This window comes from Eleutherodactylus coqui, chromosome 12, assembly GCF_035609145.1.
Source record: "Eleutherodactylus coqui strain aEleCoq1 chromosome 12, aEleCoq1.hap1, whole genome shotgun sequence".
NCBI classification, from domain to species: Eukaryota; Metazoa; Chordata; class Amphibia; order Anura; family Eleutherodactylidae; genus Eleutherodactylus; species Eleutherodactylus coqui.
In genome coordinates, this window is record NC_089848.1 from 48,202,035 (window position 1) to 48,227,526 (window position 25,492).

Consider the following 25,492-nt stretch of genomic DNA (forward strand, 5'->3'; position numbering starts at 1 on the left):
AACTTCACACGGTTTTCAAGCATTGTATTTTACGAAATGTTATATTAAATAGGGTTCCCCAAATTCATTTAATGAGGTTTCAGTAAAACTTGCCTCCTCCATGGCCATCCAGGAGTAACTGTTTAGTTGTCTAGATCATTGGGAGTTCCAATGACTGTATTAGGCTCAGTCAGTGTTTTATGACATGTTCTATCGACACAACACATTATTATGTTGGAAAACCCCTTTTTAAGGGCTCGTCTTAACTGGATGCTTAGAATGGGTATTAGTGTATCTTGACGCCAGCGTTAGCTAGGGGTTTGATAGGGTGAACGCCCCTGTCACACCCCCAGTTCCCGATTGGGTCAAGACTGGAAGGTGCTAGCAGGACAGTGTGCATTGATGTGTGCCAGTGGTGCACCCTGAGGCTTTCTGGTCTTCTTAGGCATACATTATGAGATGTAAATGTTTCCATGTTACCGCAGTAACATGGCAGCATTAACAGGTAATAATGTATGCCTAAGAAGACCACACACCCTCACCCTAAGGCAGCACCGCTGGCACACATCAATGCACAGGCTGCATCCATTTCTGTTACTAAAAGAGATGTCCCAGGCTTCGAGCCGGCGGCCGTCTCAGTGCTATGTCCAGGCAGCCTCTCTGCTCGCTCAGCGGCGCTACTCCCGCTCACCGCTGCCAGTCGGCTCCCCTGCTCACCGCTGCCAGTTGGCTCCCCCGCTCACCACTACCAATTCTATCCCACGCTTACCGCTGCCACCTCAGATTCTGTAGTGGTCTTGCAGGACCTAAAGACCTACCACATATGCAGCCAATCAGGTACAGAGTGCGTCACCCCCCTGTCAATCTTGACTTCACCAGGACTTTTTAGTGGTGTCAACATACACTAACACCCTTAGAATGAACCAGGATATCTGTGTGTAGTCATTCATTTCTACTGTAATATGGTGCCCTTACAACTAAATGAATAACTATGTAGTCCACCATAACAGAAGCTGCTCATTTCAATAGTTCATAGAGGGGAGTCCCAAGTCCAATGGGGATATGGAAAATAATTGTTCAGACGAGATAACCGACCTTTTTAACTTTTATACATCCACATTAGGCTTTATGTTTTAATTATCTTTTTTTTTTTTGGTTTATGGTTTTCCTTTTAATGGAGTGTTTAGTAGGAAGAAGCATGTAGATGAAGCATCAGAACACACACACATATCTATCTATATCTATCTATCTATCTATAGATAGATAGATATGAGATAGATAGATTGATTGAAGGTATGTGGCTGTTGGTATTCAAATGCTATGGATTTTTACAAGCTCCAGAAAAACTATATGTAAAGAGCACTGCAGCGTTCTATAAAGTCAAGCTCTCTCTAGTAGTCAAAATCATAATTATCTCTTATGAAAAGATACATTTTATACTAAAATTGGAAAGAAATCATAGACATCAGTCTTGTCATGTTACAGATAGCTTCCAATGCATATCTAGCATTACAAACATTTGACAAGGGTGTTATTAGTGGTGAAATGACAGGGTATCTGCCAACGGCTACAGTCATTTCCAAGTAATTGACTGGAAAGCCTGCTCATCAGCTGTGATGTATCTTTACACTTTATTTTAAGAATAGTTAAATCTAGCAGTATAGAGACAGTGTGTGACAGGTAAGATACAAAAGAAATCTTAATTTCTGTTTTCATTGAGACCTCGGGGTATATACATTTTATTTCTTCCATAAACCATGTTGTGAGAAGAGGACTTCATGGTTGTAATTTTCAAATTCTATTCAGAGTGGAGTTTTATTAACGTGAAGTGGTTGACTAATATTGCCCCCTCGTACAAATGCGAAGTATATAACTCAGTGGGAATTGTGTTCTTTCCCAAATCATATTTCAGTGAATACTGTCTGCAAGGGAATTCAAGTAAAAGAGATTATTTTGCAATGATTTAGCCAATACTTTAACATGAAAGATGTGAGAGTAATTTGAAATCAATATTTACGGCCCCAGGCAAGACTGTTATACCTTTGTCATTCAGAGAGCCACCTCTGCCATTGAGCTGAGCAGAGTGACAATGAAATATATTTTTAGTCCATAGTAACTACAGAATGAGAGAATGCTCTGAAATCTTTACTTTCTAAGATGACTGAAAGTTATAAAGAGTTTGGTGGCAGCCCAGATAACTGAATTAGTCCAAAGTGTGCATCTGACAGCTTGCAGACTGTAGAAGAACCTTCACAAATAGCTCACATATAAAATTAGCCGAATGCTCTGACTGGAGGTATTGATTCATTTGATAAAGGCAAACTGGAAAATAAACTGTTATCCCGCTAATTTAAAAAGCTCCTTGAAGGTTTCCAGTTGTAACTGGCAGGACTTTTTTAAACAAATTAAACTATTGAACTGTCCCTATCTACAGAAGGATATTCATTTTAAATATTGCAAAAACCTGCTCATCACTTCTCAGAGAACTTAGAGGAGACCTTTAGGCATTTCCTTTAATAAAAGCAAACTAAAAATGGTAACACAAATTGGATTAACTTAGTTGAATATTGACGTTTTTCCATAAAGAAACGATGAAATTAGTTTCAGAAAACTGTAGTATTTTGAATAGTAAATTTACCCGAATTTATCTTTATAGGCCTTAGGTTTGGGGTCTATTATTCTTTTTCACAGCTACTTCCTTTCGCACAGCCATTTAAAGTTGCGTTAAAGAGGTGGTCCCATCAGGACAAACTCCTTCCCATACCCCGTTCTGTAGGTTTGGCAGTAGGCTAACTTCCTCCGATTGGCTATAGTGAAGACCTATTGCAAAGGGATCTTAATTTGTAGAACTCAGCACGACCTTAGATTACATAGAATAGAACAAAGTTACAGAAAATCCCTGCGCTCATAAGAGGAATGTTTGTTCCATATGTCAGGTCCTTGTATGTTTTGTATGGGATAAATAAAAAGAAGATTGACCATTGAGGACTTGGCTTCCCTGAACTTGTAAATCACAACTCTGGTTGCTACCATCAGGAGGGGGTTTCTGTGCATTGATTCCATACCCCCCTCCTCCAAAGTAAGTTGCCTCCTTTTTCCTTTGAAAAGTGGACATGTGGAGCAAAAATGGCTCTTATGAGCGCAGGAATTTTCTATAATTTTGTTTGTTCTGTTCTATGCTCCCGAAAACTCCTTTGGAGTTTTCTGGATTCTTTGCAGCTCTCCTCCATTGGATCGGATGCCTAAGGCGTCAGAGGATCTAATTAGAATAAAAAGACCAGAACTACGGGTGTGGCGCCTGTTTTCCCCATTTAACAATGGATCCAGATGCCCACACCAGGTAAGTCCTCTTTCAAAAAGTTTTTTTTTTCACATTTTTATTATTATTATTACATGGTCACCCATTCATTTAAATGGGCAGTGTATAATATCTGGGAATGTTTAGCTTGCAAAAAAGAAGGCTAAGAGGAGACTTAATAGCGGTCTACAAATATCTGAAGGGCTGTCACAGGGCAGAGGGATCAGCCCTATTCTCATCTGTACAAGGAAAGACTAGAAGCAATGGGATGAAACTGAAAGGGAGGAGACACAGATTAGATATTAGACAGTGAGGGTGATCAATGAGTAGAACAGGTTACCACCGGAGGTGGTGAGTTCTCCTTCAATGGAAGTCTTCAAACAAAGGTTGGCCAAATATCTGTCTGGGATGATTTAGTGAACCCTGCCCTAAGCAGGGGGTTGGACCCGATGACCCTGAAGATCCCTTCCAACCCTACCATTCTATGATTATAATACTCCATGTCCCTGCAGCTGCCGTGCAGGAGAAATACCTTATGTGACTTCCTGCAAGTAGCTTATTAGCTGTTATCATTGGGTGATGCTATTGCCAAATAAACCAAATCCACCTAAATTTACAACAAGCTTCTATAATAATAGTCTTAATGTAATACAAATATTAGTATACTAACATGTATGTAAACAGAAACTGTAACAGAGAGTATTGTAACCATACTGTACAGTAATTTTATTCCCCTGCATTTACGTCAAAAACTGACCATTCTGCAAACAAAACAGGCTCCATTATTCAGTGAGGCTCATAGAGGCACTCCGACATGGATGAATGACCCAGACCTGTAGATTGAACAGTAAATATATGATACTTGCAGCATATTTTGTTTGACAAATATAATGATTCTCCGGCTGCTCAGTTTGCTTTATGATACACAATGGAAGATCAGGATGGAATATAGATGGCAATAAGTATTCATTCAACTGCAAGTAAACCTGCATGCACATAATTAACCAGTCAGTGGGGACAGATGTAGATGATAGTAATTCACATTCAGTGAAATGTGCCTATATGTTTGGCATTTTAACTCCCTTCTATTCCCTATCCGGTAGACATAGATTATTCATTCTGTCAGTGCCCAAAGATATGAAAGTAACTTAGGAACTGCCGCCAGATCAAGCACTACACCTCTTACAATATGAGTCTGGAACAATACCGTGCAATCTATTCCTACGCCTCACATTTTATTATATCAAAATATATGTACTATGCAGAGACTCTTCACCAAACAAAGGTCAATCCTGGGAATGATATTGCTCCTTATATTCTGCAAAATGCCTTGGGTTATTGGAGCTAACCCTTTCAAATTATGAAACACTGTTTTGAGATCTTATTTTTCCCGTGGCTATTCATGGGATTTAGAAAACTCTTGATGCACTATTTTCAATAGTGTTTTATGATAGGTTTCCGCGTGCAGATTTATTTGCATTTGAAAACTAAAGGTATGCTTTAAAGGGGTATTACCATGAAAACAAGTTATCCTCTAACTGCAGGATAGCGAATAACTTGCTGATTGGTGGAGGTTCAACCAATGAGACTCCTAGAGTCAAGTGGTTGGCTATCTTCGGCAGTCCCACTTATAATGAATTGAGTGGTAGTGCATGTGCGATGGGGATATTCAGGATCCCTGTTCTCAGAAGTGGTAGGGCTTCCAACGAACTAAGCCCCCTGATCAGCAATTTGTTTTTGAGGTAAAACCCCTTAAACCCCTTAGTGATCAAGTTTTTTTGTTTTTTTCTATTTTCGTTTTTTCCTCCCCCCTTTTAAAAAAATGTTAACTCCTTTATTTATTCATCGATCTAACTGTCTGAAGGCTTGTTTTTTTGCGAGACGAGTTGTATTTTTCAATCGTACTATTTATTGTACCATGTAATGTACTAAAAAACTTTCAAGTGGAGAGAAATGGGGAAAAAAATGACATTCCAACATCTTTCAGTGCGTCTTGTTTTTTATGGCACACAAACTGCAACAAAAATGACATGATAACTTTATAACTTTATTCTATGGGTCAGTGTGATTACTACGATACCAAACTTAAAAAAAAATTTTTGTTGTTGTACTACTTGTATTTTTTTAAAGCTATTAAATTTTTAAAAATTATTTTCTGTCTTCATCTTCTGCGCACAATAACTTTTTATTTTTCTGTTGACATAGTTGTGTGAGGGCTTATTTTGTGCAGTAGGTCCTTTAGTTTCCGTTGGTACCATTTTTGAATACACATGACTTTTTGATCACTTTTTATTACATTTTTTCTTGGACACAGGGTGACCAAAAAAAGTGCATTTCTGGCGTTCCTTATTTTTTCTTTCGGACGACGTTCTCTGTGCGGGGTAAAGAATGCTAGATCAGGTTTTATGGATGCAGCAATACCAAACATATATTTTTCTTTTATTATAATTATTTAGATTCTTTTTTTTTAAATATGGCAAAAGTTTTAGTTTCTTTTAAACTTTTATTACTTTTTTAAAAATAATTAGTAACATTTTATTGTTATTTTTACATTTTCTTTTAGTCCTCCTAGGGGACCACAACATGCGATGCTTTGATCACTCCTGCAGTATGATGTAATGTCATAGCATGACATCATACTACAATCTGACAGGCAGTCTATCAGGCCACCCCACAGAGATGACTTGATAGGCATACTGCCAAGACAGCCCTGGGGCCTTTAGAAGGCCCCCAGCTGCCATGACACCCACACGGCTCCCTGAGATCTCATTGCGGGGGGGGGGGGGGGGAGATAGGGGTAGGGTATGTGGGACCCTTGAACATCGTTCAGGGGATTTAAATACATTCTGACAGCAGCATTTAAAGGGTTAGGACCCACAATCGGCCGTGCAGTTTGCTGGGGTTGTTGCCTGCGGGTGTCAGCTATAAGAAACAGCTGACACCCGCGATGTATGGTGGGAGGTCGCAGTGCGATCTCCCTCCATACACGTTCTGCAGCCACAAGACGTAAAACCACTATAGAGCGGTCACTAAGGGGTTAATAGTTATTTTACATCAAACCTTTGATACTTGTGACAAACGTTAAGGCCCATTTACACATAAAAACAGTTGCTCAAAATTTGCTCAAACAAAGAAAAGTACACAATAATAGTTACATCTAAATGCGAGCCATTGTGCACTTTTTATTCAATTTTCATTTGTCGCTCTGTTTTGGCCTCTATAAAAAATCATCTCCGGCTCGCTCAGCTCTCGCTACGTCTAAACGCTCCCTGCTCAGTGCCTTACATAGAATGTGAGCACTGACCGAGAAGTGAGCAATTCTCAACGATGATCTTCCTGTCTCAACATTCTGCGTAAGCGCGAACAACCAGCGGTGATGTCACTCGCCCGTGCACTCCCGGTGATGTCACTCGCCCGTGCGCTCCTGAAAAAGGGGCATTACATGGTAACAAACAGCAACAAACATACATCTTGTGTTCAATCAACTTGAAAGCTTATTAAATTGATTCCAATAAAAAGGAATACGATCCCCTTGTAACAACACAATACTTAGTTCCCCTTCTGTACCTCTAAATCAAGAGTGTAAAAGGTTTTTGTGTTCCAAGGACATCCTCAAATTGAATTATTGGAAATGGCTACATTAGTATTTTACCAGATGACTGGTTGTATTATTTAGAAAACCCATTTCCAATACTCTACAAGAGCATTCTGACATAGGCCAAATGCACGCCGCTGTATTCGCATTGTGGAATCCGGAGAGGGTGTCCACCTTTGGATTCCGCAGCAAATACTGCCCATAGACATGCTATAGAAAATCTCTTTTTTCCATGTCCACGAATGGAAATCAGTTGCGATTTTCCACTTGTGGAGGAATAATAGCAGCATATTCTATTTCAGCGCAGATTCCATGCAGACAGCTTCCATCGAAGTCAATGGAAGCTGTCCGATCTGCTGCCCATCCACAAAATCCATGTCATTGCCTTGCAACGGTTCATCATCCTCCGTACTGCACATGTGCCCGCGCATTGGCCAGCACATCCACATTACAGATAAAGAATACTGCGGACAGCAGGGCACCTGGTTGGATCCTACATGCGGAATCAGACCTGGCTGTGTGCAATCAGCCTTAAGAAGAGGGTCGCTTCAAGACACCTTATCAATTGTCAGGTGAAGAGAGTGGCTGAACAGAGTGACTCTGGCAGAATTCTTTCCACAGAAAGCTCATTGATTTCAATGAGTCTCATGTGCTTAACTTATCTGTGGTGTAGCTGCTATGGAGATGCATATGTGGTTCACCCTGCTGGCTACAACTGGTCACTTGGTATCTCATCAGCTAGGATCAACTTTTTTATGAGGGAACCTTCTAACAAAATGATATTGTAAAATGCTAACAAGTCCTTTAAATATACCTACCAACAATTGATTTCCAAATTTCTGGACATTTTTGATATTTTCCTACCTTGACCTGTGTGACCCAATGACCCAAACTACCAAGAAACCCTTTTTATGCATGTTATCATAGTCTAAGGCTGGTTTAACAGGAGCATGCCACCCTCGTGTGACAGTCGTGTGGCACGCAGCAAGTATGCAATGACATTGTTTCCCAACTCCAGTCCTCAGGGACCCCAGCAGGCCATGTTCTCTGGATTTCCTCAGTATTGTACAAGTGATGTAATTATTGTCGGTGCCTCACATGTATTCTTACTATAGGATATCTTGAAAACATAACCTATTGGGGTCTCTTGAGGACAGAAATTAGGAAATGCTGGTCTATAGTTTGGTACAGCAGGTGGTAAGCTTGCAAACCGCGTCATGATGAGGTGCAAGCACTTTTACAAAACAGTTTACAAATTGCAGATCACAGGAAGAGTTTAGTGGTTTCAACAATCTCTTCTCATATTAGTCTCTCTAAGCCAGTCTTGCCTGCGAGCATGAAATTCCAAACTCTTTTTTTTCCCTATCATTGGCACTACATGGTAGGGCAAGAACTGAAATAAATTTGAGTCATATATATTCTTTGTCAAAAGGAATTGAAACTGCAGGCAGAGAAGGGAAAGACAACTCAGCAAGGTTACTGCATGCCGTACGGTATGGCCAAAGAAAAAAGATCAGGTAGATTGGAGCTTCATATGAGCAGTTCTAGGAAAATTCAATTTCCCCCCTTTCTTTATCAACGCTATTTTTTCACTATACTCAAATCCCCACGCTAAAATTAAGGTTAATGAATCAATCTTCCCTTCCTTTTCCATTACAAATGGAACCCAGCAGGGGTGCCCTCTGTCTCCTACTCTTTTCATCCTCTCTTTAGAAATTCTTCTACAATTACTAAGGCGGAGTGAGGAGATTAAGGGAATCAAAATCGACCATCATACTTTTAAAGCTGTAGCATTTGCTGATGATATTTTACTTGTATTGACTCACCCAGAGCAGGACCTGCCAAATCTCAATAAGATCCTACAAACCTATGCCTGCTTCTCTAACTTTAAAGTCAAAGTGTCAAAGTCCACAGTTCTTATTACGCTTCCCCCAGACATAGCAGAAAGATTGCAATTATCCTCCCAGTATACTTGGGCTGAAACTTATATTGAATATTTGGGGATGAAGCTCACCAAAGACTTAGGGAACCTATATGATAATAATTTTGCACCTCTCTTTAAAGATATATCATCATTATTAAAAACATACGATTTGCCAGTACTCTCTTGGTTTGGATGCAAAAACCTCCTTCAGGTGTATATAGTCCCCAAAATATTATACAGATTGCAAATGCCGCCGATTTATCTGCCAGTCTCCTTTTTTCAACAGATTAAATAAAGCTTCTCTAGATTTATATGGAGACATAAAAGACCCCGTCTGGCCCACCGTATACTAGTTCAGAGGAGAGAGCAAGGTGGGATAAACTTACCAGACTCCACTACTGTAAATCAATTCAACTCAACACATGGATGGAATTGACTAAGCCCCCCAAAAAACGAGTGGTGTGTCTCCTAGCTCAAGCTTCATATAGGATATCTTTCATTAAAGACATGTGGCTCCCTTCACAGAAAATATATAGGAAGTCATCCTTTGACCCCCTGCTGAGAGGAGCGTGCGAGATCTGGGACTCTCTCCAAGGAGAATCAAGCCCTCTTCCATCTCCAATTACCCCCTTAAGCCCAATACCAAACTGTCTGGGCTTAGATTTGGACGTACATACAAAGCAAATGTGGTCTCTTTTGAGTGATTTCTCAATTGCAGATCTTTGGTCGCATTGATCACTCAAGAGTAACTTTACATAACATAGTAACATAGTATGTTAGGCTGAATGAAGACAATCTCCATCTACTTCAGCCTGTTTCAACCCCTAGTTGAACCAGAGGAAGGCAAAAACCCCAAGAGGCAGAAGCCAATTAACCCATTTGGGGGGAAATTCCTTCCTGACTCCGTAATGGCGATCCAAATAATCCCTGGATCAACCTTTGTTAGTTCATACCTAAATATAAGACCTGGAACTACAAACCTGCTGGTCACCTAATGTCTATATCCTATAATATCCTTCTGCTTGAGAAAGACATCAAGTCCCCTCTTAAACTCCTCTATGGATTTTGCCATCACCACGTCCTCAGGCAGAGAGTTCCACAGTCTCACTGCTTTTACAGTAAAGAACCCTCTTCTGTGTTGGTGATGAAACCTGCTTTCTTCTAGATGTAGCGGATGCCTTCTTGTTACCGTCGCAGTCCTTCGTATAAACAGATCATGGGAGAGATCCTTGTATTGTCCCCTAATATATTTATACATAGTTACTTGATCGCCCCTTAGCCCTCTTTTTTCCAGGATGAAAAGTTCTAATTTTGATAGCCTCTCTGGGTATTCCAGTCCTCTCATTCCATTTATTAATTTAGTTGCCCTTCTTTGAACCCCCTCAAGCACTGTAACATCTTTCCTGAGCACCGGTGTCCAGAACTGTACGCAGTAAGAGTAGACAGCTCTTGGAAAAATTACTCTCTCTTTCAACATCCCCCTTACTTAGCCCCGTACAAACAATTCACCTATCTAAAACCCTGGGCAGATTCAATGTTGAGTTCCAGTCATCCTGTCATCTCTCGGAACTCGAATGAATTACAGTAGATCAATGTAATGCCAGTAGGAAGATTGCACTCCTTAAAAGGGAATTTATTATTCCACAAGCCGACTCCAGACCAATCTTCATTATATTGTGGGCAAGGGAGCTCGGTGTCGAGTTATCAGATATAGAGGTAGAGTCTATCCAAAGCAGTTCACATGGTCATTCTAAATGCATTAGACTACAAGAAAACCACTACAAGCTTCTGACTAGATGGCATAAATCACCGGAGTGGTTGTTCGCGCATTAACTTTCCAAATCTAATTTATGTTGGCGCTGCAATGAACAAGTAGGATCCTTGACACATATTTGGTGGTCCTGACCTTTTTTAATACCATTTTGAAACCAGATTGAAAAAAACTATATGTGACATAGATGATGGCTCTTTCAGACTTTCTCCTGATTGTGTGATCCTTTCTAAACCCTTTACTGATATAGGGTCTCCAGGAGTAATCTTATTACTGCACCTAAGCTATTAATTCCACTTCTATGGCTTCAACCTTTAGCTCCATCTTTTAGTCAATGTGTAGCGAAGGTTACCGAAATTTGTAGGTTTGAGGAACTGTCAAGTTGGGTCAACCGATCTCACAATAAATTTGAATCTATTTGGCTGCCATGGAAGCTACACTCTTAACATCTTAACCTATGTGATCTGAAGTAGGAAGTCTTAGGGTTTATATTATTGCTAATGATATTGCTTTCACATTCATCTTATGTTAGAGGATTGAGGCTTACTGTTTCGACAGGGGCGTCAACCATGACAATGACACTCTTTATCTAGTCTTTTAAACCAGTAATGTCATCACAATCTCATCACTCAACTCTCATTTTCCCTCCCCCCTCCCCCACCCCAACACTTTATTCTCATTTCTTCCATTATTTTCCTATACATAGAAAGTTGAAAACTACATTTTCTTCTTATCATGGTAGTGTAATGGTCAAATAGTATGTAAAGGTATGTGCATGTATGTTTACCATTGTACTGCTTTTGTTACTGATTTCAATAAAAAAAGATTTTACAAAAAAAGGAATTGAAACTATCGGAAAGAAATTGTATCTATACAGTGGCATGCTTCTGCTATTGACCTTCACTCTGAAAAAAAATATCTTAACAATTTCTATGACACGGAAATCAAGCAGATTTCTAACTCAATACAGTATTTCCCAGCAAGCCCTCATTCAAACATAATATTCTATGGCACTTGATTGGGGCTCCCCCAAACAACAATACCAGCAAAATGGGTGGAGCCGTCACAGGGTTCCCAAGAAGGCAATCAGATTTTTTTTAATCTTAACATTATTAAATAGGTTGGAAATTACTAATCAAGCATCAATTCTGCTAAGTTCATTAATGATCATGTAAAGGCAACAAAAATGAGAAAAAACTGTTTTTTACATTTAGTCAACACCAGAGCAATTTTCCTCTTACAGTCCACAGCTTCCAAATTGAATGGGTGGGTAGACACTGATATTTTGACATCACAAGCTGTGTACATCCACTCCTTTTACTTAGACTATGCTAACCCTGAGCATCAACACAGCGGAAGACTACTACTTTCCCAGTATCGATGTTGGAGGGAAGTAGTAGTTTGTAGGGTCATGACCCCTTCCATGACTACATCTGGAATTGCACTAATGGTAGCCATTACTAAAGAAAGCCTTGGCATCATATCCAAAGTGACAGTTTAACCAAATATATAAATACAACAGAATGTATAACTTTTCTGATATGTTCTACATATTGAGTTCCCATTTATACACCAATCACCAGACCACTGTCATCCTTGCACTTAGCAGGGCATATGATACCTGGTACAAGAAAGAATCTTGGATTAAGCCTTTCCAATCCATTGTCTGACGTCTAAAGACATTATGGTTTAAGGCTGTACAGCTCCGATGTAGGCAGACGCCTGTCGGGGTTCTCTTACTGTATATTGCCAGCCTCTCTGCTGTCGGAGCCTATCCAACGTGTCACCTCATGCAGTACTGGCTTTACCCAGCAGATAGGGCTGTTATATAACAGCAGAAAAAGAGTAAACCCCCTGGGAAAACTAGGATACAAATTGATTGGAAAGGGTTAAAGTGTAAACTCTAAAGTGTTCACAGAATGCTGAATGGATATTCCCCGTTTGAGAAAGCGGTGATGCAGAAGAAGAAAAGAGAAATGTAAATGTCCCCTTTAAAATAACCAATTTGAAATAAGTGTAATATATAAATGTAGCACATCTTAATAGTTCTGCAAACAATCCAGATATAACACTTCTACCCAATACCTAGCCTGAAGCAAGAGCACAAGCAAACTACTAAATTCGTACATGCATGAAACCATAGAGCTTTCTATGCAAACCACATTGGTCACATGCCAAGAAATACCATGCTAAACCCTGGAGATATAACATGCTGAACAGTTTTACAATTCTATAATCAGCACAACTTAATCCGGAACAGATTGTTGTTCATTCAAGTAGTAGGAAGCCAGCATTTTCAAAGAAATCTTTTTACATACCTTTGCATTGATTTGTGTTTTTGTCAAGGATTGCCTTAGTCGATACAATTTTTCCATACCTGTAAATAATAAACATAAATTCATTTGTTGCTGCTGAATATTCTCTGCACTTTTATGTCAATATTGTCTTATTAATATTATTATACATGCGGGTATGTTTATCAATATGTTCATGTTTATTATGCTTATGAGTTATACACAGGTACCAATATTTTCAGAGGTAATATTACAGAGAAAAGTCGGCTGCAAGTGACCGGGTCAGATTCCAGATGCGGGATCCAACAGCAGAATCCGACCCTTGCCTGGCCGGTGACCCCACATACCTGTCTTCTTTTCTTCATATCCAGTTTCCCTGAAAATAAGACCTACTCCGAAAATAAGACCTAGCATGATTTTTCAGGATTTTTGAGGATGCAGAATGTTTTTTGGGATTTTTGAGGATGCTTAAAGTATAAGCCCTACTCCAAAATTGAGCCCTAGTTACAGTTAATAAAAAAAGACAATATAAATAGTGTCCAGGCAGCTATGCATGTAAAAGAGTAAAATCTATTGGAGCAAAAATTAATATAAGACACTGTCTTATTTTGGGGGAAACAGGGTATCTGTGCTGCATATGGTCCAGACGTCTTGCTGTTGGACATGCGCAGTGCAAATTTTCTCATGCCATCGCTAGGCAATGACACGGAATCTGCGACCTGTCCGCAATGTTAATTGCAGACGGGCTGCAGGTTGGATGGTTTCCATTGACTTCAATAGAAGTCGTCCGTGCTGCAAATTTTCATTTGCAAGCGGGAAACCGCAATTGATTTCCACTCGTGTGCAGGAAAAAGCGCTTTTCCATAGCATGCCATGGTCGGTATTTGCTGCAGAACTTGGAGGCAGACGCCCACTCTGGATTCTGCAATGCAAATATGCCCGTGTGCAGCCGGCCTAAGGTGCATTAGGGTGGTTTCACATCTGTTCTCAGTGATCCACTTCCCTGCTCCATTAGGGGAACAGGAAAGGGGAATCCCCAATGCCAAACAGCAACTTATCGAAAAATCACAGCCAGCCAATATTTTTAACTGACACATTGGAAACTCATAATGAATGATAAATAGAGATGAGCGAACGTACTCGTCCGAGCTTGATGCTCGTTCGAGTATTAGCGTGTTCGAGATGCTCGTTACTCGAGGCGAGCACCACGCGATGTTCGAGTTAGTTTCACTTTCATCTCTGAGACGTTAGCGCGCTTTTCTGGCCAATAGAAAGACAGGGAAGGCATTACAACTTCCTCCTGTGATGTTCCAGCCCTATACCACCCCCCCCCCCCCCCCGCAGTGAGTGGCTGGCGAGATCAGGTGTCACCCAAGTATATAAATCGGCCCTTCCCACGGCTCGCCACAGATGCATTCTGACAGAGATCAGGGAAAGTGCTGCTGGTGCCGGAGCTGCTATAGGGAGAGTGTTAGGAGTGATTTTAGGCTTCAAGAACCCCAACGGTCCTTCTTGGGCCGGGCCACATCTGACCGTCTGCAGTACTGTTGAGGCTGCTTTTTGCAGTGTTGCACTTTTTTTTTTTTTTTGTATATCGGCCGTGCAGAGCATTGCGTCCTCAGTCTGCAGTAATTTTACATAGTATAGGGCCAGTAGCGCTGAGGCAGGGACAGTGAAAAACGATATAGACATATACTGTCTATATAGGCAGTTGGCTTTTCCCAAAAAATTTGGGACAAAAAAATATATTTGGGCTGCCTGTGACCATCCTGACTGTACTGCGTCTCTGCTGGGGGTAGTAGTCCTAATTAATACGCAGCCAGCTAAGTGTTACAGCAGGCTTGCGCAAAATTCTTTCCTGGCTCTGCGTTGCCCGTTACATCATTGCTGTCATCCTGTCCAGAGGGAAACAGTCTGCAGTAATTTTACATAGTATAGGGCCAATAGTGCTGAGGCAGGGACAGTGAAAAACGTGAAAGACATATACTGTCTATATAGGCAGTGGGCTTTTCCAAAAAAATTTGGGACAAAAAAATATATTTGGGCTGCCTGTGACTGTTCTGAGTGTACAGCGTCTCTGCTGGGGGTAGTAGTCCTAATTAATACGCAGCCAGCTAAGTGTTACAGCGGGCTTGCGCAAAATTCTTTCCTGCCTCTGCTGTGCGTTCCGTAAGCGAAGTCAGCCTCCAACCACAGGCCAATAAGCGGCACATTTAATGACAGCGTTCTGTTTCTGCACTACTGGTAATACACCATGCTGAGGGGTAGGGGTAGGCCTAGAGGACGTGGATGTGGGCGAGGACGCGGAGGCCCAAGTCAGGGTGTGGGCACAGGCCGTGCTCCTGATCCAGGTGTATCGCAGCCGACTGCTGCGGGATTAGGAGAAAGGCACGTTTCTGGCGTCCCCACATTCATCTCACAATTAAAGGGTCCACGCGTAGACCTTTATTAGAAAATGAGCAGCGTGAGCAGGTCCTGTCGTGGATGGCAGAAAGTGCATCCAGCAATTTATCGACCACCCAGAGTTCTGCGCCGTCCACTGCTGCAACTCTGAATCCTCTGGCTGCTGCTCCTCCTTCCTCCCAGCCTCCTCACTCCATTACAATGACACATTCTGAGGAGCAGGCAGACTCCCAGGAACTGTTCCCAGGCCCCTGCCCAGAATGGCCAGCAATGGTTCCTCTCCCACCGGAGGAGTTTGTCGTGACCGATGCCCAACCTTTGGAAAGTTCCCGGGGTCCGGGGGATGAGGCTGGGGACTTCCGGCAACTGTCTCAAGAGCTTTCAGTGGGTGAGGAGGACGATGAGGATGAGACACATTTGTCTATCACTCAGGTAGTAGTAATTGGAGTAAGTCCGAGGGAGGAGCGCACAGAAGATTCAGAGTAAGAGCAGCAGGACGATGAGGTGACTGACCCCACCTGGTTTGCTAAGCCTACTGAGGACAGGTCTTCAGAGGGGGAGGCAAGTGCAGCAGCAGGGCAGGTTGGAAGAGCCAGTGCGGTGGCCAGGGGTAGAGGCAGGGCCAGACCGAATAATCCACCAACTGTTTCCCAAAGCGCCAACTCGCGCCATGCCACCCTGCAGAGGCCGAGGTGCTCAAAGGTCTGGCAGTTTTTCACTGAGAGTGCAGACGACCGACGAACAGTGGTGTGCAACCTTTGTCGCGCCAAGATCAGTCGGGGAGCCACCACCACCAGCCTCACCACCACCAGCATGCGCAGACATATGATGGCCAAGCACCCCACAAGGTGGGATGAAGGCCGTTCACCGCCTCCGGTTTGCACCACTGCCTCTCGTGCCCCAACCTGCCACTGAGATCCAACCCCCCTCTCAGGACACAGGCACTACCGTCTCCTGGCCTGCACCCACATCCTCACCTCCGCTGTCCTCGGCCCCATCCACCAATGTCTCTCAGCGCAGCGTCCAGCCGTCGCTGGTGCAAGTGTTTGAGCGCAAGCACAAGTACGCCGCCACGTACCCGCACGCTCAAGCGTTAAACGTGCACATAGCCAAATTGATCAGCCTGGAGATGCTGCCGTATAGGCTTGTGGAAACGGAGGCTTTCAAAAGCATGATGGCGGCGGCGGCCCCGCACTACTCGGTTCCCAGTCGCCACTACTTTTCCCGATGTGCCGTCCCAGCCCTGCACGACCACGTCTCCCGCAACATTGTACGCGCCCTCACCAACGCGGTTACTGCCAAGGTCCACTTAACAACGGACACGTGGACAAGCACAGATGGGCAGGGCCCCTATATCTCCCTGACGGCACATTGGGTGAATTTAGTGGAGGCTGGGACAGGGTCAGAGCCTGGGACCGCTCACGTCCTACCCACCCCCAGAATTGTGGGCCCCAGCTCGGTGCTGGTACCTGCGACGGTGTATGCTTCCTCCACTAAACCACCCTCCTCCTCCTCCTACGCAACCTCTGTCTCGCAATCAAGATGTGTCAGCAGCAGCACGTCGCCAGCAGTCGGTGTCGCGCGGCACGGCAGCACAGCGGTGGGCAAGCGTCAGCAGGCCGTGCTGAAACTACTCAGCTTAGGAGAGAAGAGGCACACGGCCCACGAACTGCTGCAGGGTCTGATAGAGCAGACCGACCGCTGGCTTGCGCCGCTGAGCCTCCAACCGGGCATGGTCGTGTGTGACAACGGCCGTAACCTGGTGGTGGCTCTGCAGCTCGGCAGCCTCACGCACGTGCCATGCCTGGCCCACGTCTTTAATTTGGTGGTTCAGCGCTTTCTGAAAAGCTACCCATGCTTGTCAGACCTGCTCGGAAAGGTGCGCCGGCTCTGCGCACATTTCCGCAAGTCTGCCACCCTGCGCACCCTGCAACATCGGTTTAATCTGCCAGTGCACCGACTGCTGTGCGACGTGCCCACACGATGGAACTCTACGCTCCACATGTTGGCCAGGCTCTATGAGCAGCGTAGAGCTATAGTGGAATACCAACTCCAACATGGGCGGCGCAGTGGGAGTCAGCCTCCTCAATTATTTACAGAAGAGTGGGCCTGGTTGGCAGACATCTGCCAGGTCCTTGGAAACTTTGAGGAGTCTACCCAGATGGTGAGCGGCGATGCTCCAATCATTAACGTCACCATTCCTCTGCTATGCCTCTTGAGAAGTTCCCTGCAAAGCATAAAGGCAGACGCTTTGCGCTCGGAAACGGAGGCGGGGAAGATAGTATGTCGCTGGATAGTCAGAGCACCCTCCTGTCTATATCTCAGCGCGTTGAGGAGGAGGAGGAGGAGGGGGAAGAGACAGCTTGGCCCACTGCTGAGGGTACCCATGCTGCTTGCCTGTCATCCTTTCAGCGTGTATGGCCTGAGGAGGAGGAGGATCCTGAAAGTGATCTTCCTAGTGAGGACAGCCATGTGTTGCGTACAGGTACCCTGGCACACATGGCTGACTTCATGTTAGGATGCCTTTCTCGTGACCCTCGCGTTAACGCATTCTGGCCACTACGGATTACTGGGTGTACACACTGCTCGACCCACGGTATAAGGAGAACCTTTCCACTCTCATACCCGAAGAGGAAAGGGGCTCGAGAGTGATGCTATACCACAGGACCCTGGAGGACAAGCTGATGGTAAAATTCCCATCCGACAGCGCTAGTGACAGAAGGCGCAGTTTCCGAGGGCCAGGGAGCAGGGGAGGCGCGGAGATCAGGCAGCATGTACAGCACAGGCAGGGGAACACTCTCTAAGGCCTTTGACAGCTTTCTGGCTCCCCAGCAAGGCTGTGTCACCGCTCCCCAGTCAAGGTTGAGTCGGTGGGAGCACTGTAAAAGGATGGTGAGGGAGTACGTAGCCGATCGCACGACCGTCCTCGGTGACGCCTCTGCCCCCTACAACTACTGGGTGTCGAAGCTGGACACGTGGCCTGAACTCACGCTGTATGCCCTGGAGGTGCTTGCTTGTCCTGCGGCTAGCGTCTTGTCAGAGAGGGTGTTTAGTGCGGCTGGGGAAATCATCACGGATAAGCATACCCGCCTGTCAACCGACAGTGCCGACAGGCTTACACTCATCAAGATGAACAAAGCCTGGATTTCCACAGACTTTTCTTCTCCACCAGCAGACAGCAGCGATACCTAAACAATACGTAGGCTGCACCCGCGGATGGAAGCATCGTTCTCTATCACCATCAAAAACGGGGACCTTTTAGCTTCATCAATCTGTGTATTATATTCATCCTTCTCCTCCTGCTCCTCCTCCTGAAACCTCACGTAATCACACCGAATGGGCAATTTTTCTTAGGCCCACAAGGCTCAGTCATATAATTTTTGTAAACAATTTTTATACGTTTCAATGCTCATTAAAGCGTTGAAACTTGCACCTGAACCAATTTTTATTTTAACTGGGCTGCTTCCAGGCCTAGTTACAAATTAAGCCACATTAACCAAAGCGATTAATGGGTTTCGCCTGCCCTCTTGGTTGGGCATGGGCAATTTTTCTGAGGTACATTAGTACTGTTGGTCCACCAATTTTTTGGGGCCCTCGCCTACAGTGTAATCCAATTAATTTTTTGCCCACCTGCATTAAAACTGATGTTACATCAGCTGTGCTGGGCACTGCAATGGGATATATTCATGTACCGCCGGTAGGTTCCAGGGAGCCACCCATGCTGTGGGTCCACAGGGAGTTGTAACTGCATGTGTCTACTTCTAAAGAACCCCAGTCTGACTGGGGCATGCAGTGTGGGCCGAAGCCCACCTGCATTTAACATGACATTACCTCAGATGTGATGTGCAATGCAATGGGATATATTTATGTACCGCCGGTGGGTTCCAGGGAGCCACCCATGCTGTGGGTGCACACGGAATTCCCATTGCGGAGTTGTACCTGCCTGTGACTATTTATAAAAAACCGCGGTCTGACTGGGGCATGCAGACACCTTGACAGAATGAATAGTGTGTGGCACATAGGTTCCCCATTGCTATGCCCACGTGTGCAGCTCCAGATGGAGGTGGCGCAGGATTGGATTTCTCATTGCTTCTGTACAGCATTGTGGGCTATCGCCCCGCCCCTTTTAAAGAGGGTCGCTGCCTAGCCGTGCCAACCCTCTGCAGTGTGTGCCTGTGGTTCCTCCTCATGGCAGACGCACTTATAAATAGACATGAGGGTGGTGTGGCATGAGGGCAGCTGAAGGCTGCGCAGGGACGCTTTGGTGTGTGCTGTGGACAATGGGTCGTACGGGGGGGGAGGGGGTGGGCAGCATGTAACCCAGGAGAAGTGGCAGCGGAGTGTCATGCAGGCAGTGATTGTGCTTTGTTGGAGGTAGTGTGGTGCTTAGCTAAGGTATGCATTGCTAAGGAGGGCTTTTCAGAAGTAAAAATTGTTGGGAGGGGGGGCACTCTTGCCGCTATTGTGGCTTAATAGTGGGACCTGGGAACTTGAGATGCAGCCCAACATGTAGCCCCTCGCCTGCCCTATCCGTTTCTGTGTCGTTCCCATCACTTTCATGAATTGCCCAGATTTTCACAAATGGAAACCTTAGCGAGCATCGGCGATATACAAAAATGCTCGGGTCGCCCATTGACTTCAATGGGGTTCGTTATTCGAAACGAACCCTCGAGCATCGCGGAAATTTCATCCCGAGTAACGAGCACCCGAGCATTTTGGTGCTCGCTCATCTCTAATGATAAACACTATAAGTAATACATGTCTATAGGTCAGCTACTGATATGAACCTATTACCAGCATTTACTGTGACCTGTAAAAGGATGATAATTACAGTTATAATAACTTGCTCAAGTACAAAAAAAGACTTAAAAACATCTTGAACGCATCTAATATGTTTCACGGACACTGGAAAAAAGTCCACTATTTTTATGAACTTCTAGGAATTTCTGGATGGTTGGTAACACTGATAGTAATGTCACATGCAATAACTACTAACCATACCATACTCCTTACGTGTTTTAGAGTCCAGTAAAAAAAAGGTATACCGCACTATATATGGTTTTCTACACGGTAGCCTATCACAAGTATCGCTTGAATGTATATGTTATGAGTTTTAATGAGTTTTTCCTGATGTATCCATCAAATGGATGCTATAATAGTCTATAGTTGCCAGATGCCTGTGACTAATACCATTTTCGCTAGGGATCTGTCACAGCCTCTGTTCAAAGGACAACTATCAGCCAAATAATCGCTGGAAGGAGCAAATTCAAATGAAAGTAATTCAATGTAAACATGGCCACCGATAGGAAGAAGAGTGGTAAGTCATTTCATTGCAGCTTACCAAAAAACAGTTGCTGGTTCAACAAAAGTTGTCTGGTTTAAAGTTACAGTCGTTCATAATAGAACAAATTGCTAAAAATTTGTATGGAGATCCACGATCTCTTGGCTAACAATGCCCCATTTACACGGGACGACTGTCAGCTAAGAGATCTGCACTAGCGGTTGACGTCACCGCTGGTTGTTATAGCTCATGTAGAATGTTTAGACAGGCAGATCATCGCTGAGGATCGCCCACTTCTCGCTGACTTTTCCCATTCACCCTGAGCGAGGAGCGTTTAGACGCAGTGATAAGTGAGAGAACCAGCGATGATTTTCATGCTGGTTGACAATGAGTGGCAAACGAAAAGTAAGCGAATAGTAAATGATGGCTTTGTATTTGGACATAACGATTATCATGCATCTTCGTTCGCTCAATAATCGTCCCATGTAAATGGCTTTTAATGTACCGTACAATAATTGCTCTGTGTAAAAGCAAATGAACAGTTCTGGTTCCTACACTTCCACGATTTTTCAGAGCGACAATCTAAATGATACTTGTTTCGTGTAAAGGTGCCTTAACATATTCATCGGCAATTTTTTCCAGCGTATACATTAAAAAAAGTGAAAAATATACATAGCCTTAGAGCATTATAGTTCAAAGATTCCTTATAATTCTTCGGGTTGCCACCAGGAACAGGCGACAAGCTGGTTGACACATCTTATAATGCTGCAGTGAAGTAACCTTTTTTGTGCAGATTACTCTATGATGCCTAGTAGAAAGACTAGAAAACAAGTCACCAGACATTGCTCTATACAGACACTGAACCAGCAGGGAATACATGGAGGTTTCAGCTCACAAGTATTGTAATTTGTGAAATGTACAGCAACTTCTCAGCTGTTTAAGTAAGTTAACAAAGCAGTGATGTAAGGACTAAGCATCAAATTCCCAGACGCTGCACCACACAAATACTGAAACAGCAGGAAATAGTCATCTTAGAAGAATTGGGAATGTATTCCTAACCTCAACTGTTCATGGAAATGATCAAGATCTGCTGAGCCTCCATGATAAAACAGAGCAGATACCTTCTTCCTGTGACATGGTGTCGCCTGGTGTAAAGACCAGAAATCAAACTACCAGGCATTGCTCTACATAGGCTGAACTAGTAAACAATGCTCCGCTCAGAAGAATTGTGAAGAGTAACTTTGACTTTAACCTGAATCAGTACAAAATTAGTAGTGTATAAGATTTGAAAATTTTGTCAAATTTGCATTTAGATTAACTGTATTATATGTGATAGTCAAACCGGGAGTCTAAAGTCTATACTGTAAAACAGATGTGTTCGCTCTTACTTTTTGGAAATTTCATTACACAAATTCAATACATTCTCATGACATTCTAGCAAAACCCTTGATAGGCTACAATTCATATCTGTTACGATCGGGTGGGCAGACAAAGCACGGGGCCCATACGATCGTACCCAAAAGGGATTGGATGAGTTCACGGGTTTCTGGCAAACTGACCCTGTGCTACACGGGAGGTTGACCTGGCCCTACCTAGGTGGGGACATTGCCCCAATAAGGGCAGCCCAGCGGTCTTCGGATCTGGGCCCTAGCTGATCCTAGGAGCCACGCACCAGAACAGGATGCATTCACATGCCGCATGACAGTCCCTAGTCCAGGAGTCCAGCAGAACTGGACACAGTACGCACAGAATGCTGCAACAGGACAGGACACAGATAGCAGGTCACACAGCAAGCCAACACAAAAATGACAGAATATAAACGAACAAACGGACATGAAGCAGCAAGACACAGATCACACAGCAAGCTTCAATAGACAAGGATTCATGACTGCTCACCCTGAACACCAGACAGAGACTGACCAGGAGCTGGGTTTATATGTGAGTACAAACTCAGGAAATTGGCTAGCAGGAAGTACCACACCCAGCCAGCTTAATCAATTAACCCTGTCAGGTCTGTGCTGCTAGGAAGCTTAGAACTACAGATCCCAGCAGCACACAAACCAATATCACAACCATTGGGGGAAGGGGGCACAGTAAAACAAGGTAGAAAAAAAACTGCGCTGTTTTGCAGTTTGAATAGTATAGAAAAATGGACATCTGTTGACAGAAATGACTTACTTCATAGAGGGGCCCTATAGACACACAGGACTCCTCTACGTCCAGGTATGTCCTCAGTGAACCAGAAAGAGTCCTGGAAGATTTCAGTTTCAACTGTTTATTGGTAAATAACCATATGTTGACGCGTGCAAAGCATTTCCGTGCTAATCTTGCTCCCTTTTCAAGCACAAATCTGGTGGTCTTGGCTGCTAGTGGTGGGGATAAATTTGTAAAGCCTTCCCGGACTGACATGTAGACGCCTGTCATCGAATGGGTGTTCCACACTAGGTAAGTCCCATCCTTTGTATTTCCACATACATATTATTCCATAACCACCTTATTAAGGAATCCCCTAGATCAGAGCGCTAGTCCGCTGATCTTTTTATTGGGGGAAGGAATGCACATATAGAAACATATAGCATATATATTTTCCAACATTTAAAATGAATGAATAGAGCAATTGAAAAGAAACTTTACTTGCAACTTCTTCTTTGACAGTTCTCATGATTCTGAACATAGAGAATGAAAAAGAATGTTGCATTTATTTACCTTAAACGGCCTGTCTAGTTACTGTACAGCGTTCATTTAATAGAGCTGCCTGTAGTAAAACAATAAACTGAGCTCTAACCCCTCTGCCACCACCAGGATCTATCAAGCAGCTCCAATGTGACCCCGGCATTTGTTGTGACAAATGATGTCACCGGAAGTCAGGTGACCGCTGTAGTCAATCAGAGGCTGCATCGTCACCACTCGTTATCCTGAGTGCCATGATGCCAAGAGATTGGGAACATGATGCTGCAGCCTTTTGTTGGCTGCATTGGTCAATTCCATTGACATCAGCTGTCACAACAAAGGTTGGGATCACAGCGGGGCTGCACCGTTGGATCCCATTGGTGATGGAGAAGTAAATTCTGCTCAGTTTATTTTTTTTCTACAGGCAGCCCTATTAAAGGGTTGTTGTCCGTTAACCAGGCAACCTCTTTTATTGTAAAAAGCATAAGCATAGCTTCCATATATTATACTTATTTATACACAAGTAGCAGGTGAGTTGGTTAATGAGGAGTATGTTAAAGGAGTATTCCCATCTTGGCTTTTTACTTGAGATGGGAATCTGCTGCTACAGTTACGGGCGACCCATCGGGTAACTACTAAAACAGCCGAGCGCTTCGGCACAGCACTGTGTGCTTTGCTCTCATTGAAGTGAATGGGAGCTACAGAAATGGCACAGCACAGTGCGCTATGCTGTTTTCGTTATTCAGGAAGGTATGGAGACATTGTAGCATTCTGTGCTATGCTGTTTCCATAGCTTTCATTCACTTCAAGGAGAGTTACGGAACTGCTTGGCTGTTTTTAACAGGTGGTCGGAAACTGAGGGCCAGGTTTTCCATCTTGGCCATGAAAAGCCGAAATGGGCACACCCCTTTAAAGATCCTAGACCCAAACCGGACTGCCACCTCCCATGTACCATTTGTACTACTGATGTCTTCTTATGTGTCACAGGGGTTAGTCCTGGTAAATGTACAAAAGATGCTTGTTTAGTATTTTATAAAGGCATTGTAGATGTTTTATTCCTAATCCCATGTTCTTATACTGCAGTCTATACCTCGTGCTTGGTTAATGTCTATTAATCTTCATGACCTGCAATGCTTTGACCTGGGAATATAACTTACTTAACCTACTGACAGAGAGTTCATGCCAGCAAGATACAGTAAATTCAGTCTTGTGTTAGGGCAGACATCCAAGCAATATACATGGTAATTAGCTTTTAGTGTTCAGCTCAAGTCAATGAGCGTAGAAAAGAAAGTTGTGATAACAAATGACTCCAATAGAAAAGATAGTTTGAGTTTACGCTAATTTTCAATATTATTTCAATAAATGAATTTCTATATTTACATTTTGTTATATAATTTTATGTTTGCTCATTCTGGCAAATTTTCAAGCAGTCTGGCTTTTTTCCTATCTGTGGAGTAGGGTATGTTTATTTTAAGAGTGTTGGTCATTATATGTTTACAGAAGATACTCTTTCGATACCTTTACACGTCACAACTATCATTGAAAAGAGCAAATTCAATCAATAATCATTCAAGGCAAACATGGCCATCAACAGGTTCCTACTAAATAAATCGCTATTAGTTTTGTATTAGCTTACCAAAAGATATTCACCGGTGGATCAAAAATCGCTCAGGAGTCACTCTGTTCCAGCTTCCTGAAACGAAGCAACTAAGACACAACTTCTTGATCCGTGTAAACAAGAGCCATTCATTCTTTGAATGGCTGCCTGTTCACTGTGCAGTCAGAGGAGATCTCCAGCGTGCTTCACCTACATTCACTGAATGACTATAGCTCCTGTGTTGGGCGGCTGTCGGGCACTTATGCACCTGACAGTTGTTCCATGTTAAGGGGTCTCAATGAACAATCAACACTCTCTGTAAATGCAAATAAATGACTGTTGTTCATATGATTCAACAACTTTTCTGAGTGACTGTTTGAGTGATACTTGCTTTGTGTGAAGATATGCATGAGGGCTCCTTGAGATGGGTGTGTTTGCACACACGCAAAACATCAAGCATAGAACCCATTGATTTCAATGGGTTTGTTCTCATAAGCGCATTTTGCGTTCGGAGAATTTGCATGTGCAAAAAATAAGACCTGCTTTATTTTCCTGCGTTTTGTGCAATGAAACCGCCATAAAAGTCAATGACAGGGGCGAAATTACTCTAGAGTAATGGTGTGCCACTGCGCAAAATGCAGGAAAGGAAGACAGCTGGACTTCATTAGGCTTTAATAGCC

At 43.5% G+C, this 25,492-nt stretch overlaps 1 protein-coding gene across 2 annotated transcripts in view; it reads right to left on the reverse strand.

Annotated features, from left to right (window-relative positions):
* RBMS3 (RNA binding motif single stranded interacting protein 3) overlaps positions 1–25,492 on the reverse strand; it is a 630,590-nt gene that overhangs the window by 411,161 nt on the left and 193,937 nt on the right. For both annotated transcript variants that reach the window (XM_066584834.1, XM_066584833.1), the window contains exon 3: positions 12,886–12,944. In XM_066584834.1, coding sequence (XP_066440931.1) covers positions 12,886–12,944 — 59 coding nt within the window. The remainder of the gene's footprint in view (positions 1–12,885; positions 12,945–25,492) is intronic.